Source organism: Podarcis cretensis (assembly GCF_951804945.1).
Source record: "Podarcis cretensis genome assembly, chromosome: 8".
Lineage (NCBI taxonomy): Eukaryota > Metazoa > Chordata > Lepidosauria > Squamata > Lacertidae > Podarcis > Podarcis cretensis.
This window is the reverse complement of record NC_137177.1, coordinates 11,214,613-11,229,696: the sequence shown is the minus strand read 5'-3', so window position 1 is coordinate 11,229,696 and position 15,084 is coordinate 11,214,613. Positions and strand designations below refer to the sequence as shown.

The window sequence follows — 15,084 nt, the reverse complement described above, 5'->3', positions numbered from 1 at the left end:
GTGGCCAGCATGGCTAAGCTGCTTCTGGCGAACCAGAGCAGCGTACAGAAACGCCGTTTACCTTCCCGCTGGAGTGGTACCTATTTATCTACTTGCACTTTGATGTGCTTTCAAACTGCTAGGTTGGCAGGAGATGCTTTCAAGGTAGTGATCCCTAATTATTATTTTTGCTGCTTTCTCATTGTGGGGTTTTTTTTAAAAAAAAGAACTCCCCATAAAGGTGATTGCCTCTCTTTCCATATTGCTATGATTCACGCCAAAAGGGTAATATGAAAATATCACGACAATCCATTGGGATTCCAGCAAACCCAAGCCTCTGAACCCAACATGAACTGGTTGCTCATACCTCTCCTCCCCCCTCTCCCCCACAGGTGTTGCCGGATATACAAAGCCCCCCAGTTTGCTGACTCCGTATGGCAGGAACGCTTCCTTCCCAGATTACCCCTGGAATTTTAACCCTTACCTGTCCAGCTCTTTCCCCCTGAACAGCTCCAAACTGCCCGCCTCCCTGTACTCCCCACACTTCTATCCCAACCCGCTGTCTGGATCATTAGCCCAGCTTCCAGCACCCATTTCACTACTGCCGGGAGATAGCACAGAGCGGGCTGCAGCTCTCGGGGGCGGCTCCGTCCCTCGCCTCTGTCTCCCTCCCCATGGCATGACCCTGCCCCTCCGTGGCACTGGGAATGCGGCCGGCGAGCGTGAGAAGGAGCTGCTGGGTCCCAGGGCCCAGAGCCCTTCAGGGGGGCGAGGGGCCAAAGAGGACCCTGGCTCCGATTCCGAGTTGGAGATCACAGATCTAAGCGAATGCAGCTCGGAGAACGAAGGCTGCGATTTCAGCCCCGACAGCTTGGAGGCGATAGAGAGCCAGGTGCAGAATTACAAGCGGCTGCAGACAGAGCGGACGGCAGGGGCAACAGCCAGCAAGCCGGAAGGGGTGGCAGAGGCCAGCCTGGGCACTGCCAAGGAAGTGAAGAGTCTGCCAGGCAGCTGAACGCAAGCATTATTCGGAGCCCCAACTGCTGGTCCCTCTCCATCAGTAGCCAGATTCTTAAAGAGAGTTTAAAGCAAAGGAAAGAAAACAAAACCTACCCCATTTGTTTGATGTCTCTATTTTTATAGGAAAATTTTATTCACTGATTATACTGAGTCTAATTCCCCAAAGCACCCTCACTTTCTGCTCCCCGTTCCCTTCACCCTGGGCTGGAATACTCATCTCTTCCCCCTCTCAACTTCATCAATGGAGGGCCTTGTCTTCACATTCCTGGGGGGGGGGCAGATTGGAGCAAAGAGGCTTTCTGGGAGAAAGGGACGAGGGCTCAGGACAGGCAGTAGTGGCAGAGATGGGGGGGGGCTGTGAGACCCCAGATCTTATTGGACTCCCAGCTCACAGCAACCCATATGACCGATGGTCAGGGATGATGGGATTTGCAGTCCAGCAACACTTAAGACTTGAGAGCTGAAAGTGTCCTCTTCATCACCTCTTCCAATACCACGGGAAGATACCTCCATGCACTTTTGATCACAATCTGCCTCAGCTTTCCCTCCCTAGACTAGTCCCATTAAACTTCCTGGACCGGCCAGCTCCACACCACCTCTGAAAATTCCCACAGGCTACGTTAATCCCTTTCAGTGCACCTGCCACCCCATGAAATTATTTTGACCTATTTAACAGCCAGGTTTCTAGAGACAACCAGCTTGCCACTGTGGCTGGCACAAGACATTTTGGTGCTTCTGCAAAGAACACCCAAACACCCCTCCCCCACGCCGGGAAGTTCTCCTGCACAAGCCTTGTTGATATGAAGTGCAGGATCTTTTCTCACCCGACATAGTTTCTTGGATCAGATTTCTGCCTGCTTCCCACCATTACCGATGCCTTTAATTGGCTTGTCACAATCTGGGGCTGCCCCGAGTGTGCTGTGAAGGTGTCTTCAAAAAGGTCCAACCAGAACACAAGAGTGGTTGTGTGAATCATCCCTTTTTAAGTCCAAGTAGTCCAAATACCACCATCCTTGTGTTGCTGCTCTACACCCGATAATTTAAGGTGCACACGTATGTTGTTGCAAACTGGAATGCAGCAAAACGTGTTTATTGACAGGGTCCTTACAGCTAGGTTGAGAGCGCTCTTGCAAAGCCAACACGGTTCCAAGTTTCCAGTGTCCTCCAGAACCTACGAACCTGATTTCCAGCTCCCAAAATTGTGGGGAGGAACTTGAAAATCCAGGCCCGCTCCAAAATACAGGGAGTTGTATGACGGGAGAGGGAGTTAAACCTTTTTTTACCCACCCCTGACTTTCGAAGTGCAATATTGTCTTGTCATGCTCTGGTGTGACCCTCTGTAAAAAAACAAAACAAAAAAATACCCCCTCCCACGCCTCACCTGTGTGCTCGTGTCCCCCCCGTGTTTTAAAAGAAGAAGAAAAAAAACAAAACTGTATTTGTGTGGTTGATATGAAGATGCTGTTTAACCCGACCCCTATGTTTTCTCTTTCCTTTTTGTAAATACTATATTAATTTATGGAGTGTGTAAAGAAAAAAAAAACAGATGGGAAAGAATTTTACCCCAGCACATCGCTGGCCTCTAAAGCAATAAAATATCTATTCGTCACTCGAGTCTCTGCTCACAGGCAAAAGGGAATGGATGAATAAAGGGGGTGGCTCATGGATGAGAGGCCAGGAACCAACAAGGCGGCAGTTCGAAGCCTGACAAGATCACTTAACAAAGGAGCAAAGGAAGATTTTTAACAGTATAGGCACTTGCGTCCCACTCAGCTCAGTGGCGTTTACTCCCAGGTAAGTGGGAAGGGATGAGTGACTCTTTCAATCCCGAGGGCTACATTTCTTCATGAGAAACTGTCTAGGGCAGGCACAGGCAAACTCGGCCCTCCAGATGTTTTGGGACTACAACTCCCATCATCCTCAGCTAACAGGACCAATGGTCATGGATGATGGGAATCGTAGTCTCAAAAACATCTGGAGGGCCGAGTTTGCCAATGCCTGGTCTAGGGGCTGCCTGCAACTGAGCGGAAGGGGAATGATTTAAGCTCTTCCTTCTGCGCAGCAGGCTAAGTTACACAAGAGTCACGAGTTCCATGTGTGCACAAAACACAAGCAAGCAAAACGCTCCATCGTAACTGAAGGGCATGTTCCGTCCAGGCAAAATCATAAGAGTTAGAAGGGACCCCCACTTGAGGATCATCTGACCCAACCCAATGCAATAAATGAGACACGAAATGCAAAACACATGCTGTATTCCAACCACAAAGGCTGCTGCGATTAATATAGCTTTTAATTTGGCATCTTTTACAAAAGTTATCTTTGGTTCAGTCTCTTCCTCGCCTCTCCTACACGTACCTGTAAACCTCCTGTAACATACAAAAAGCCTCTGATTTCTCTCTACGTAAGGTGCGGGAAGGAGGGGCCCACGACTCCTGTGCAGGAGGGATGTGGAACCCAGGATCCTTGCTCTTCCCTTCTCCCCCATCCTTATACAGAGGTGAAACTCACCTGATCTCCCCACCCTCTGGCGAGGAAACATTTCCCTCTTCTTCCTTCTTCTGGCTAGTATTTTCACTGCAAACCTCATACAAAAACATTGCCAGGCGGAGGGAACCACACAGAGCTCAATCCTCAACTGAACTCTAGGAAAGCAACCCCCGAGCTCAAGTTGAGAGCATTCTCAAGACAGTTGACCACCGATTAGCTACCCCGTGGTTAATTCACACGATTCAGGGGAAGATCAAGCAACAACAGCACAAGTTCCCATTTGTGCCCCAGGCCAACCGCGAGTCTATAGACCCAAACTGCTCTTGAAATCCAGTTTGCGAATGAGGCAGCACTCCAGGTCAAGAATCCAGAATGCTAAAAAGGCACAGATTGTGAGAATTGCACTCATAAGCATTGGCTGTTTTGGGGGGTTTTTTTGAAGAGGGGATTTTATGCTGCCTGATTCAGGCTTTAAAAAAAAAAGTTTAGGAAGTCAAGCAGAACTTGCTTCTTCCTTAAATTTTCCTTAAATAGTTGTGCCCCAGACAGGACAGTGCAGAACTTGCGTTTCTCATCTTTCCTAGGTGGGGGTGGATGGGTTACGACAGGAGGGCGGTGGCCAATACAGCATCCTTCAGATGTTGCTGGACTCTAGCTCCCTTCATCTCCGACTGGGGCTGCTGGGAACTGGGAGTCCAAACTGGAGGGCCCCACACAGAAGGGAAAAGCCATAAGTAAGTGCGGCACTTTTGCATGTGTGGTACAGCAGCAGCAGCAGGTGAACTAATCCATTGCGCACCATCTTGAGAATGTCTCACGAAAGTACAAAACAGCGATGGTAAAAGACGTGAAAGCAGATCCCGGGGGATTTTATCCCCCCCACCCCACCCAGCCGATGCTTTTACATTTTGCACTTTAGAATTTTTATTTCATTTTCTTTCTTTTTTTTTAAGTGTGACTTTAAAAAAACACCTCATCTGACTGCAGCGGATTTGGCAGGGGCTATTATACATTCCATAATACTGGGAAGCCGAGAAGGTCACACCCTTTCTTCTCCGAATATACTGGGTTAGGCTCTTTGTACAGTAATAAGACAAAAACCCCTAAAGACTAATATATATAATATCACTCTATATAAAAAAAAAAACAACCTCTGGGTTCTTCTTTGCTTTTAGCCCCAGCTGGAGGAGTTAAGACTACTCCCTTATGTTCGTGTGTATATAAACATACAAGCACATTATGAACAAAAAGTATAAAAGGCACTTGGAAGAACTGGAACGTGTGCAATATCTGTGTAGGTCCGTCTCTGAGGACATCAAGTGGGGAGGGGGGGCAGCAGGTTTCACTTGACTTTGCCCCCTCACCTCAACCCTTAGGTCTGCTACCTGTCCTCTGGGATGAAAGCACCACCTACGTTTATCCCCCTCGACTAGTTTCGGCAGATGGAATTCTCCCAACCGGAGGACGGAAACACGCCGCGGTTGCCTAGGGAGGACCCACTGCAACCCTCCAGTTGGGCAAAGGGTCCTATAAATAGGAGGTGTCTTGGCTGGGGAGGGTGAGCAGTTGCCAGAAGCAGCAGCAAACCCCGAGTCTGGGTGCTCAGCAGCCCTCTATAGGTCCAGAGCCCTCTTGCTCCATGCGACAGACCAGCTTTGAGGACAAGTCCCTTCCATACACAGCCAAAGGGGGATCAGGGGTAGGAGGAGGAACAGACACACACCCTGCCAGTCCACACTCAATTCCTGCAAAATACCGCAAAAGGCCAACAATCCCAAAGCTTTGAAGAGCCAAGAGGCCCCGGTTGACTTACTGATATGGCTCCACCTGCTGTCCCTTCCGTAAAACAGCATGTCACAGAAGGGCAGCCAAGTGATCGTGCATTAATTACATTTATGGCGGATGAGACCCCCAACCCAGGACCTTGTGGTTTCGCTTTCATATTCTACATCTGTGGCACCCTGTGGCTAAAAACAGCTTTTATAGTGCTACACGGTGCTGGGAATAACCTGGTCGGCAACACCGAGTGAAAGGCAACCCCGATTCTAAATAACGTGTAGGCAAGTGCGATCTAACTGCTCAGCTGTTCCTTGGTATATACATTGTTGGGTATCGAACCCCAAGATTTCTCAGGAATTCCTAAAGAAAGCAGGGATGTGGTGAGAAAGAAGCTTCGTGGAAGAGGCTGGTTGGGGTTTTGCTTTGCTAGCAGGAGCTTGCATTTAAAAATAAAAAAATATTTCCACCCCTGCAATGGAGTTTCTGCACACAACCAAGTCAAGGAGGTTGCTGGCCAAGTCTTCCAGGTCTCCCTTGAGTTGGGACGAGGGTAGGCTAGAAGGCTCTCATGAAACTGCACCCGGCTAGGTTAAGATCAAGCAGCGTTTCCAGGGAGCTTGCCTGGCACTACTGATCTCGTTAGGGGAAATCTCTTGAGAAGCATTTCTAAGGAACACCAGGGGTCTCCCTTGATCCACCGCTGGAACAATGCTGCCTTCAGACTTCAAGCTCATCTCATAACACAAGACCCATTTCCCCCTGCCTTCTCCTCTCTTCAGAAGGTGGTTAGGGCACTGACGTTGTAGCTGGCCTTCTGTTAGGTTGTGAAGCCAGCTGTGAAGGGTCACCCAGCAAGGAGAGACCAATCTTCTGGGAGGGGATTTGTGTCGGGGAGAGAACCAGCTCAAGTTTCAGGGCAGCGGATGCAGCTTGCATGCAACCCCAAGGCTTTTCTGCCGTGTGCTTGTGAGGTGTGCGTCTCTCAGCTGAATTGGTGCCAAAACAAAAGCACTGTGTGGAATGGCAAGGTAGCAAGGGGCCAAGAGATGGAGGGAGACAGCTTGGGCAGGGCTGCAGATGTGAATAAATGAGGCAGGAAAAGGATAAAAACGCATTCTAGAAAAGCGGGGCGTTTCTGGGGACAGGGAGATGAGTAAAGGCAAGGAAAACCAAGCTAAGTGAGTTAAAGATTTGCCTCCCCATGAAACAGCGGTGATTGCTGCTGCCACTGCCGCCAAGCGCTTCCTTTTTAAAAGGATCAGACGCCTATCTGGAGGGTTAGGTCCACGTGTGAGGATATACTGTAAGGCAAGCTTATACCACCAGGATGATTGACAATTTGAGGAGGGGCTCGATATTGCTATCGTCATACCCTCCTTGCAAACCTTCCCTGAGATTATTTGGCTGGTCACTTTTGGCAGAAAGGAGGTCAAGTTTGATGTCTCCAGCAGTTATGTTCTGAATAGGTCCGTGGAGCCCAGAATCCTACAAGCGCCTTGCACCCAACCCCACCCCATCATCTTTGGTCCACTAGACAGCTGCCACAGGGACCCGATTTTTTAATTCGCCTCTCTTTGGGACAGACACCACAAATTACTCCCATAGCTAAAGAAAAAGCTGACCCCCCCAAGAGCACCTTCATGGCCTGATGACCCCACCCCTCAGGAAGGGTTTGACCCCTTAACTCACATGCAGTTCCGCAGCCTCTAAATATGGCCCCCTATAGCGTGGTCTAGGTAGAATATATATAAAAAATATATTTATAACCCTGGAATCTTTCCCTGCATTATAAATCCTCTATACAAAAAGCAGTGTAGGCCGCACTTGGTTGCTGGTGTTGTTCGAGGAGGAACATCCGGCTGGAGAGAGCGGTTGGCAAAAAAGATCCCTTTTCCTCCCTGTGAAAGACAAGCCTGGAGAGGGGGGAGAAGACACAGAAAGCCATTAAGATGGCAGTGAGAATGGTGCAGCAGCAAGCAGCGGTGTCAACCCGAGTTTGAAACCGGAGCGGGTGGGGCGGTTTTAAGAAATGCACTTGCCTGGTTTGGAGCCAGAGCTGAAACCCAGGCTAAAATTCAGGCCCTGCTCATAATGCTTGGCAAAACGCCTGCTTACTTGTTCTCCTGCACCTTCTCTGTCCCTTCCCATCCAAGTCTGCCTGGCGGTGGCAGGGAGGAATCGCGCAGAGGCTCCCCCCCCAAGGCCCTAGAGGCATCCTGGACTGCCAGGAGCCATGGGAAATACAGTTCCCGTGGCCCCCAATATTCCTAACTACGTTTCACTGGTTCCTGGTTGCTATGGATACATGTCGGGCCTACTACAGCCTTCCCCCCCTCCTGCCATTCCACTCACAGGCCCTCAACTACCAGGTACATCTGAGCAAGAAAGGATGGGAGGGTTCGGGGTTCGGAGAGCAGAGTTTTCTCCTGGTGGGCTGATTCAAAACTGGCTCAACGGGCCAGAGGATGTTTGGATAAACAGGCAGCGAGACCTCCAACAAGCTAAAAACACAGCAAATTACACACCCATTTAAAATAAAAAACACCAAATGGGTGGGATTTACATAAAAGAGGCTTGAGCGATTTCTAAACTTCCCTCAGCGGAGGTACTGTTTTGTCTTTTAAATTAAATTTTGAGGCGCAAACACTTATTTCAAAAACCTGTTTGCTGAGCCATGAACACCACAGGCTCATCCTGAGCCAATCACTGTCTTATCAGCCTAACCAAAGGACACAGGTTGGTGAGAGGAAGCCGGTCAGTCATGCACCGAGTTTTTGGGATACCCCGGACCGAGCCTGTTTCTTCCATTACCTTCTCTGCTTGGCCAAGCCTCATGTGAAACTGGGCGGCTGAGATGGCGTGAGTTTTCCTATCAGCTGCTGCAGGTGCCAATAATCCGCTTCAATTTCCTAGTACGACAGGCAGACAAACAGATTGAGGAAAATATTCACTGAGAGGGCGAAGGAGGGATATGGGGACAAGCATACGTGGGCAGGAATCTCCTTCTGGACACTCCCAACTCTCAAGAGTGAGAGGCTTCAACCTTGGCAACCCAGTCGCTCTAGATCGGCCAACGTGGCGCCCCGTGGATGTTGCTGGACTGCACAGGGACACAGGAAGAGCTGTCTTATATCAAACCACTGGTCCATCTATCTCAGTACTGTCTGAACTGACTCGCAGCAGCTCTCCATGGTTTCAGATAAGGGTCTTTGCCACCCCTCTCCCCAGAAATGCTGGGAAATGAAACCTTCTGCATGCAAAGCAGATGTTCTAACCCATTGAGCTGCAGCCGTTCCCCCTCAGGGCAACAGCCCCCTGTTAGACCACTGAGCATGCTGGCTTGGACGGCTGGGAGCTGGAGTTGAAGGACACCTGCAGGGCCACGGGCTCCCCATTTCTGCTTCAGAATAATAAATAATCATAATCATAAATAAATTTTATTTATACCCCGCCCTCCCCAGCCGAGACCAGGCTCAGGGCGGCTAACAAACAATAATAAAAACAAGTTGATTGAAATACAACTTGAAAACAAGATCAAAACACAACATCAAAACACTAAAACATTAAAATGCAGCAGCATCACAGGAGGAGAAAGGAAAAAGAAAGAAGGGGAGGGAGTCAAATTGGCTCCAAGCCAAAGGCCAGGTGAAACAACTCTGTCTTACAGGCCCTGCGGAAAAAAACAGATCCTGCAGGGCCCTGGTCTCATGAGGCAGAGTATACCACCAGGCCGGAGCCAGTGTTGAAAAGGCCCTGGCTCTGGTTGAGGCTAATCTAACTTCCTTAGGGCCTGGGACCTCTAGGGTGTTGCTATTTATGGACCTTAAGGTCCTCCACGGGGCATAGCGTGAAGGGCTTTAAAGGTCAAAACCAGCACTTCAGTGGCAAGACCCCTTCTAAAGGTGACCTGGAGCATAAGCTAGGGCTTGCAAGGAATAAATTCTAAAAAGTCGTCCTTCTAGCAGGAGTCTGCTGCTATGTATCTGTATGCTTCTAGTATCTGTATGCTGCCTCAGCATACAGAAGCTGTTAAGAGGGTGGCAGACTAGGACCGGGGAGAGCAGGGCACTGGGTGACCTCAGGTTAAGCCGACGGACAGCAAGCAGCCCTAACTCACAGGGTTGTTGTGGGGGTGAGGTAAGGGGGGAGAGAACCATGTTTGCTGCCTGGAGAAAATGTTGGGACCTAAGTGCAGTGAAATATAACAAAGCAAATCATGTACAGGCATGAAGAGAGACACCCCCCTCCCGGCTCTTTGCTTTGTCTAGTGAATAGAACAGGCTCAGCAGATAAGTCTGCAGGCTTCCCATTCATCTCAGCCTGCGTTAAGTTTCTAGTCCTCATGGCTATAGTCCTGGTCTTTCTTCTTTATTTAAAAAGCGGCCAATGGACGAAGGAGACAGCCATCAAAGGGCGGGCTTCACACCTTCACACACTCCTTCCCTCATTCTCAACACGAGGGCCCATCTCTCTGCTGCTCTTCCCTTTCAAACCCACTGCTTGGAAAAACACTCAGGCGTTTGCTCTCGCACCTCCCTCCCTCCCTCCACCATCTTCTGCGCTTTCCAAACGATCTTGGAAATTAATATTCCAGGGCTCGGGTTTAGCTCTGCAAGGAAAGCAAACAGGTGCAAAACTACACAGTAAATTCTGAGCGTGCCACACTGGTGTGTGTGAGTGTGTGTGTGTCTTTGCAACCCTCTCTCACCTTCAGACCCTGGATGGCATCTTCTAGAAGCCGCAAGTGATGCTTCACCCCGTCAGATTGTTGGTGGGTCAGAATTATGGAACTGGATCCTTCCCTATCCAGGTGCTCGGAGCCCCACTCTGGCTCCAAGGGGCCATTAGGGAGACCTCCTGCCAAGAGGGAGGGAGGGGAATATATGATTCTATGAAATACTCCCAGCATGCCCCTCTCTCGTCAAGTCCTGGCTGACTTTCCCACCATCCACCTGGCTCTCAGACCCCCACCTGGATGCCGTCGGCTGCCGTCTGCCTCCATCCCGTGACCCGCCTCCCACTCCTCTTCCTCTTCTCCCTCGCGGGGGTTCCCGTTCTCCGGCGGATGGTCCACAGGTTCTGCTGCTGGGAAGGCAACTTCGCCTTCTTCCGATACTTGAAGTAGCCTCCTCAGGGCTGATACTGTTAAGGACACAAGACTGGGGTGAGATTCATCTCCTTCGCGAGCCTTGGGGCTGGCGGGGCAGAAGGAATCTCCACAGAGGGGAGGGGAAAGAATGGAGGAGGGGAGGGGGGAATCCTCTGGCGCTCCAGATACTGTTGGACTACAACTCCCATCATCCTTTGCTACCAGCCGTGCTGGCTAGAGGCTGAAATCCAACAGTATCTTGGAGGGCCACCGATTTCTGCCAGCCCTGGGTTATCTATTTGCTTCATGCAATTTACATACTGCTTTACTGTAAAGACAAACAAACCTCAATGTCGTTTTTAAAAAAACCCAAAATCAATGATACGCTTAAATCCAGAATAAAACACACGTCAACATTCGACATCAGCCTTCTGCAGCCCTGGCTGGGGCCAATGAGAGTTGCAGCTCCAAATCTCTGGACAGCAGCAATTTTTGGGAGGCTTCTCTACGTGTCTAGATAGGCTTAAAGGTAAAGGTAAAAGTAAAGGTAAAGGGACCCCATACCATTTAGGTCCAGTCACGGACAACTCTGGGGTTGCGGCGCTCATCTCGCTTTATTGGCCGAGGAAGCCAGCATACAGCTTCCAGGTCATGTGGCCAGCATGACTAAGCCACTTCTGGCGAACCAGAGCAGCGCACGGAAACGCCGTTTACCTTCCCACTGGAGCGGTACCTATTTATCTACTTGCACTGCGTTTTTTCGAACTGCTAGGTTGGCAGAAGCAGGGAATGAGCAACAGGAGCTCACCCCGTCGCAGGGATTCAAGCTGCTAACCTTCTGATCGGCAAGTCCTAGGCTCTGTGGTTTAACCCACAGTGCCACCTGCACCCCCTAGATAGGCTTGCCTATGCGTAAATGTTCTTAAGCAGACCCTGGAAAATGCAGAGTTGAAGGTGCCTGCCTACCATCAACAGGCAGGGAGTTCCGAAGGAGTAGCGTTACATACTTCTGTCCTGTGCGGCGGATGACAGGGCCCCCTGGCCTACGGGCCGGTGCTTGTGCAAGTTCAGCATGTCGTCCAAAATCTCCTCCGTTGCCTTGCCCAGCTTCGGTCCACTCACAGGGCTGCGCCCCTCGAATTCGGCCCCTTCCAGCATCCCGTCCTTCTCTCGCTCTGCTTCAGGGTACCAAAAGACCAGTCGGATCCCTGCTCTCAAAGAGCCCCTGGATTCCCCTGGCTCTGAGCTCGGCAAGAACCCAGAACTCTTGCTTTGCCCCCTCCAGCTCCTCCTACTGCCTTCCAAACCGCCTGGCCGCAAACTCACCCTCCGAATGCAGGGTCTCCTTGTGCGAGCTGCCGTTCTCCGCCCCGCCCAGCAACCCCTCTGAGTAGCTGCTGAGGGAAAAAGAAGTAGTTGTGAGTGCAGATCTATGCCGGCGGTGGGGAAATGGGTTGCACTGGCAGGCTGGGTCCTTCCTTCCCCCCGCACACCCCACGAGACAGCCCTTCCAGCGTCAGGGAGCCAGCCAGCAATAAATCACACTGAGTAAGTGAAGTTAACTCTTTATAAGAAGAAACAAGGCCTGGTCAGAGGAGCCAGGCCTCATGAGCACAGCAACTCTTCTTGGTGGGTCTTGCCCCTATGAGGCAGCTGCCTAAGGCTCCTCCGCCCCCCCCCCCCCCCCCGGTCCTTCCCAAGCAATCTGAGACTGTCTCAGCATGCCTGTCTTTGCTCCTCCCGCTTCATACTTCTTCTGCTCCTGGGAGACCAGCAGGGAGGGGAGCTAGTTGCAGCAGGAGGGGGAGACACCTCTGCCTCTTCCCCAGCTGGACTCCTCTCTGCCTCTTGGCCTCCCTCCCTCCTCTTCTGCTTCTGCTTCAGATTCTGCACTTGTCTCTGCCACAGACTCTCCCTGCTCACTAAACCCTGTTACCTCTTCAGTTTCTGACACCTCCTCTCTCAGTCTTCTCCTTCGGCCCCCTCCCTAAAATTCTTCTGCCCGGATGGGACCTTTCTTTGAACTGTGATATTGCCTCTCATTGGTCTGGATGGAGAGACGCTGCGTGGAGGTTATGTTTGCAAAAACTCCTGGGTTTTGCATGGCTGGAATGCACAAAGGAAAACGTCCCGTCTGCTACCCTCCTCATTTTTGCCTCTGACTTTGCCCCACTTGCTTCTGGCAAGCAGGCCCCACAAAATGCCCCACGTGGTACGAGAAAGGTTTAGACATTTTCCTTCCCCAGGAAGGCCAGGCTTACAAGCTGGGGCTGTGTGGCGAAGACCGACTGTTTGGCACTGAAAGCCGTGGTTTAATGGGGACCTTCAGAGAGCCGGCCGTGTCGCTGATCATACTGCACCAGCTAGAAAAGAACAAAAGAAGGGAATCGGGTAAAACAAAAACTGACTGGTTGATTTGACAACAGTTAGAGGTGCTGGGGCTCACGCTGGCCTGGAATCTCCAAACCTGGAAGCCTGGCCCCTTAAATGCCGAATATACTGCTTATGGCGGAGGCACTTGGAACATGCTCAGAGACACCCACCACTATAAGCCCAGGGAGGAGCCCCAGCTCAAATTAAGGAATGGCATCTGTGAGTATAGTGTGGTATACAAATCCAATTATAATTAATAATAATAATAATAAGCTTAAAGACCTTAGGTAAAGGTAAAGGGACCCCTGACCATTAGGTCCAGTCGTGGACGACTCTGGGGTTGCGGCGCTCATCTCGCTTTATTGGCCAAGGGAGCAGGCATGCAGCTTCTGGGTCATGTGGCCAGCAGGACTAAGCCGCTTCTGGTGAACCAGAGCAGCACACGGAAATGCTGTTTACCTTCCCACTGGAGCGGTACCTATTTATCTACTTGCACTTTGATGTGCTTTCGAACTGCTAGGTTGGCAGGAGAAGGGACCAAGCAACAGGAGCTCACCCCGTCGCAGGGATTCGAACTGCCGACCTTCTGATCGGCAAGCCCTAGGCTCTGTGGTTTAACCCACAGCGCCACCCGCGTCCCTTGGTGCTAGGCAAAGTCATATTTTGAAAATTGACCTTGGATCGAAGCTGAGAAAACTGAACCACCCTCACCTCCAAAACTACCACCCCTCTGTTTCTGCCACCCATTCCAGCTCACAGACTAAACCCAGCATTCCCACTGGTGCCTTCTAGATGCTTTGGGCTACAACTCCCATCAGTCAGCGAGCCAAAACCTGAAGGGCATCAAGCTGGGGGGTTGATGGCTAGACCAACCCATTTGGTACTCCAGCGGTGAATGCCCACCTCCACCCCCCCAGCCAGCAGCATCTCAATCTCGCCTCCTCCGTTTCTTACTTTTTCCTTTCCAACACTGTCTGTGCAACCAGCTCATAGATCTGAGCTCCGTCCTCCCAGCTGAAAATCACGTAGAAAGCCTTGATATCTAAGAGGAAAGAAGGAAATGGCAGGTTCAGAATCAAAAAAGAGGAGGAGGACCTATCTCAGAACTTGCACCCAGTGCCCAGTCGAGGTTTGCCCGATAGGACGTTTCCAGCCAACCTTCTGGGGGCCGCATGCCAGGGGTGGGCAGGGCCAGAGGTGAAACGGGACGAGTGTAAATGCTACCTTTGTACAGTAGGCTACACACTTTCTCTCCAGTCAGGCAGAAACATTTTTAGGCAAAATTAAAAAATCCCTTCCAGTAGCCCCTTAGAGACCAACTAAGTTAGTTATTGGTATGAGCTTCTGTGTGCAAGCACACTTCTTCTGATATCTTAGTTGGTCTCTAAGGTGCTACTGGAAGGAATTTTTTTAATTTTGTTTTGACTACAGCAGACCAACAAGGCTACCTATCTGTAACATTTTAAGGCAGATGCACTCAGCTGGTACAGCACAAGGGTTGTGGGTTTGAGCCCCACGTTGGGCAAAAGACTGCTGCATTGCAGGGTGTTGGACTAGAAAACCCTTGAGGTCCCTTTCCAATGCTATGTTTCTATGGGGGAAGCAGTGCCGGCGATGGGCATGGTCTAGGGCAGGGGTCAGCAAACTTCTTCAGCAGGGGGCCGGTCCACTGTCCCTCAGACCTTGTGGGAGGCCGGACTATATTTTGGAAAAAATAATAATGAACGAATTCCTATGCCCCGCAAATAACCCAGAGATGCATTTTAAATAAAAGCACACATTCTACTCGTGTAAAAACACGCTGATTCCTGGACCGTCCGCAGGCCGGATTGAGAAGGTGATTGGGCCGGATCCGGCCCCCGAGCCTTAGTTTGCCTCCCCATGGCCTAGGGCAGAGGTTCTCAACCTGTGGGTCCCCATATGTTGTTGGACTACAACTCCCATCATCCCTGAGTTCTAGCTAGGGGTGATAGGAGTTGTAGTTCAACAACATCTGGGGACCCACGGGTTGAGAAAGGCTGGTTTAGGAAGAGTGCCGAGGGCAAGGCAGAGAGGCCTGGAGAGATCCCTGGGGACTGGCACCAGTAAGGTTTTTGTTGGCTCTGCCACTGGCACTGGAGGTTCTGCGGCATCCTATTGTGTGTGGCAGGGGCGTGTTCTTGTTGCCATGAGTTCATTGGCTGCCTCTATGTGCAGGCAGGAAGTCAGTGCAGTGGGAGGTGAGGGCCTCTGATCAGTGGGATGTGTTTTTTATACCATTTTTGCATCTTCTGGTTGCATGATTCCCCCAAACCCCTTAGCCTGGGCTACCTTGCCCACAGCACCAGCAGCATATCTTGTGTCCCAGTGTATCAGGA

At 50.7% G+C, this 15,084-nt stretch overlaps 2 protein-coding genes across 16 annotated transcripts in view; one reads left to right on the top strand and one right to left on the bottom strand.

Annotated features, from left to right (window-relative positions):
- Window positions 1–2,608, top strand: part of ERFL (ETS repressor factor like) — a 167,358-nt gene extending 164,750 nt beyond the window's left edge. For all 5 annotated transcript variants that reach the window (XM_079985633.1, XM_079985630.1, XM_079985634.1 and 2 more), the window contains exon 6: window positions 372–2,608. In XM_079985633.1, coding sequence (XP_079841759.1) covers window positions 372–994 — 623 coding nt within the window. In that variant the 3' untranslated portion in view covers window positions 995–2,608. The remainder of the gene's footprint in view (window positions 1–371) is intronic.
- Window positions 2,609–4,361: 1,753 nt separating this feature from the next.
- Window positions 4,362–15,084, bottom strand: part of ARHGEF1 (Rho guanine nucleotide exchange factor 1) — a 72,096-nt gene continuing 61,373 nt past the window's right edge. For 7 of the 11 annotated variants that reach the window (XM_079985309.1, XM_079985317.1, XM_079985318.1 and 4 more), the window contains 8 exons: window positions 13,682–13,769; window positions 12,616–12,717; window positions 11,681–11,751; window positions 11,362–11,532; window positions 10,237–10,407; window positions 9,974–10,122; window positions 8,077–8,174; window positions 4,362–7,178 (listed from right to left, as the gene is read on the bottom strand). In XM_079985309.1, the coding sequence (XP_079841435.1) occupies window positions 8,097–8,174; window positions 9,974–10,122; window positions 10,237–10,407; window positions 11,362–11,532; window positions 11,681–11,751; window positions 12,616–12,717; window positions 13,682–13,769 (830 nt within the window). In that variant the 3' untranslated portion in view covers window positions 4,362–7,178; window positions 8,077–8,096. The remainder of the gene's footprint in view (window positions 7,179–8,076; window positions 8,175–9,973; window positions 10,123–10,236; window positions 10,408–11,361; window positions 11,533–11,680; window positions 11,752–12,615; window positions 12,718–13,681; window positions 13,770–15,084) is intronic. The other 4 variants (XM_079985314.1, XM_079985310.1, XM_079985315.1 and 1 more) reach the window with 3 other exon arrangements.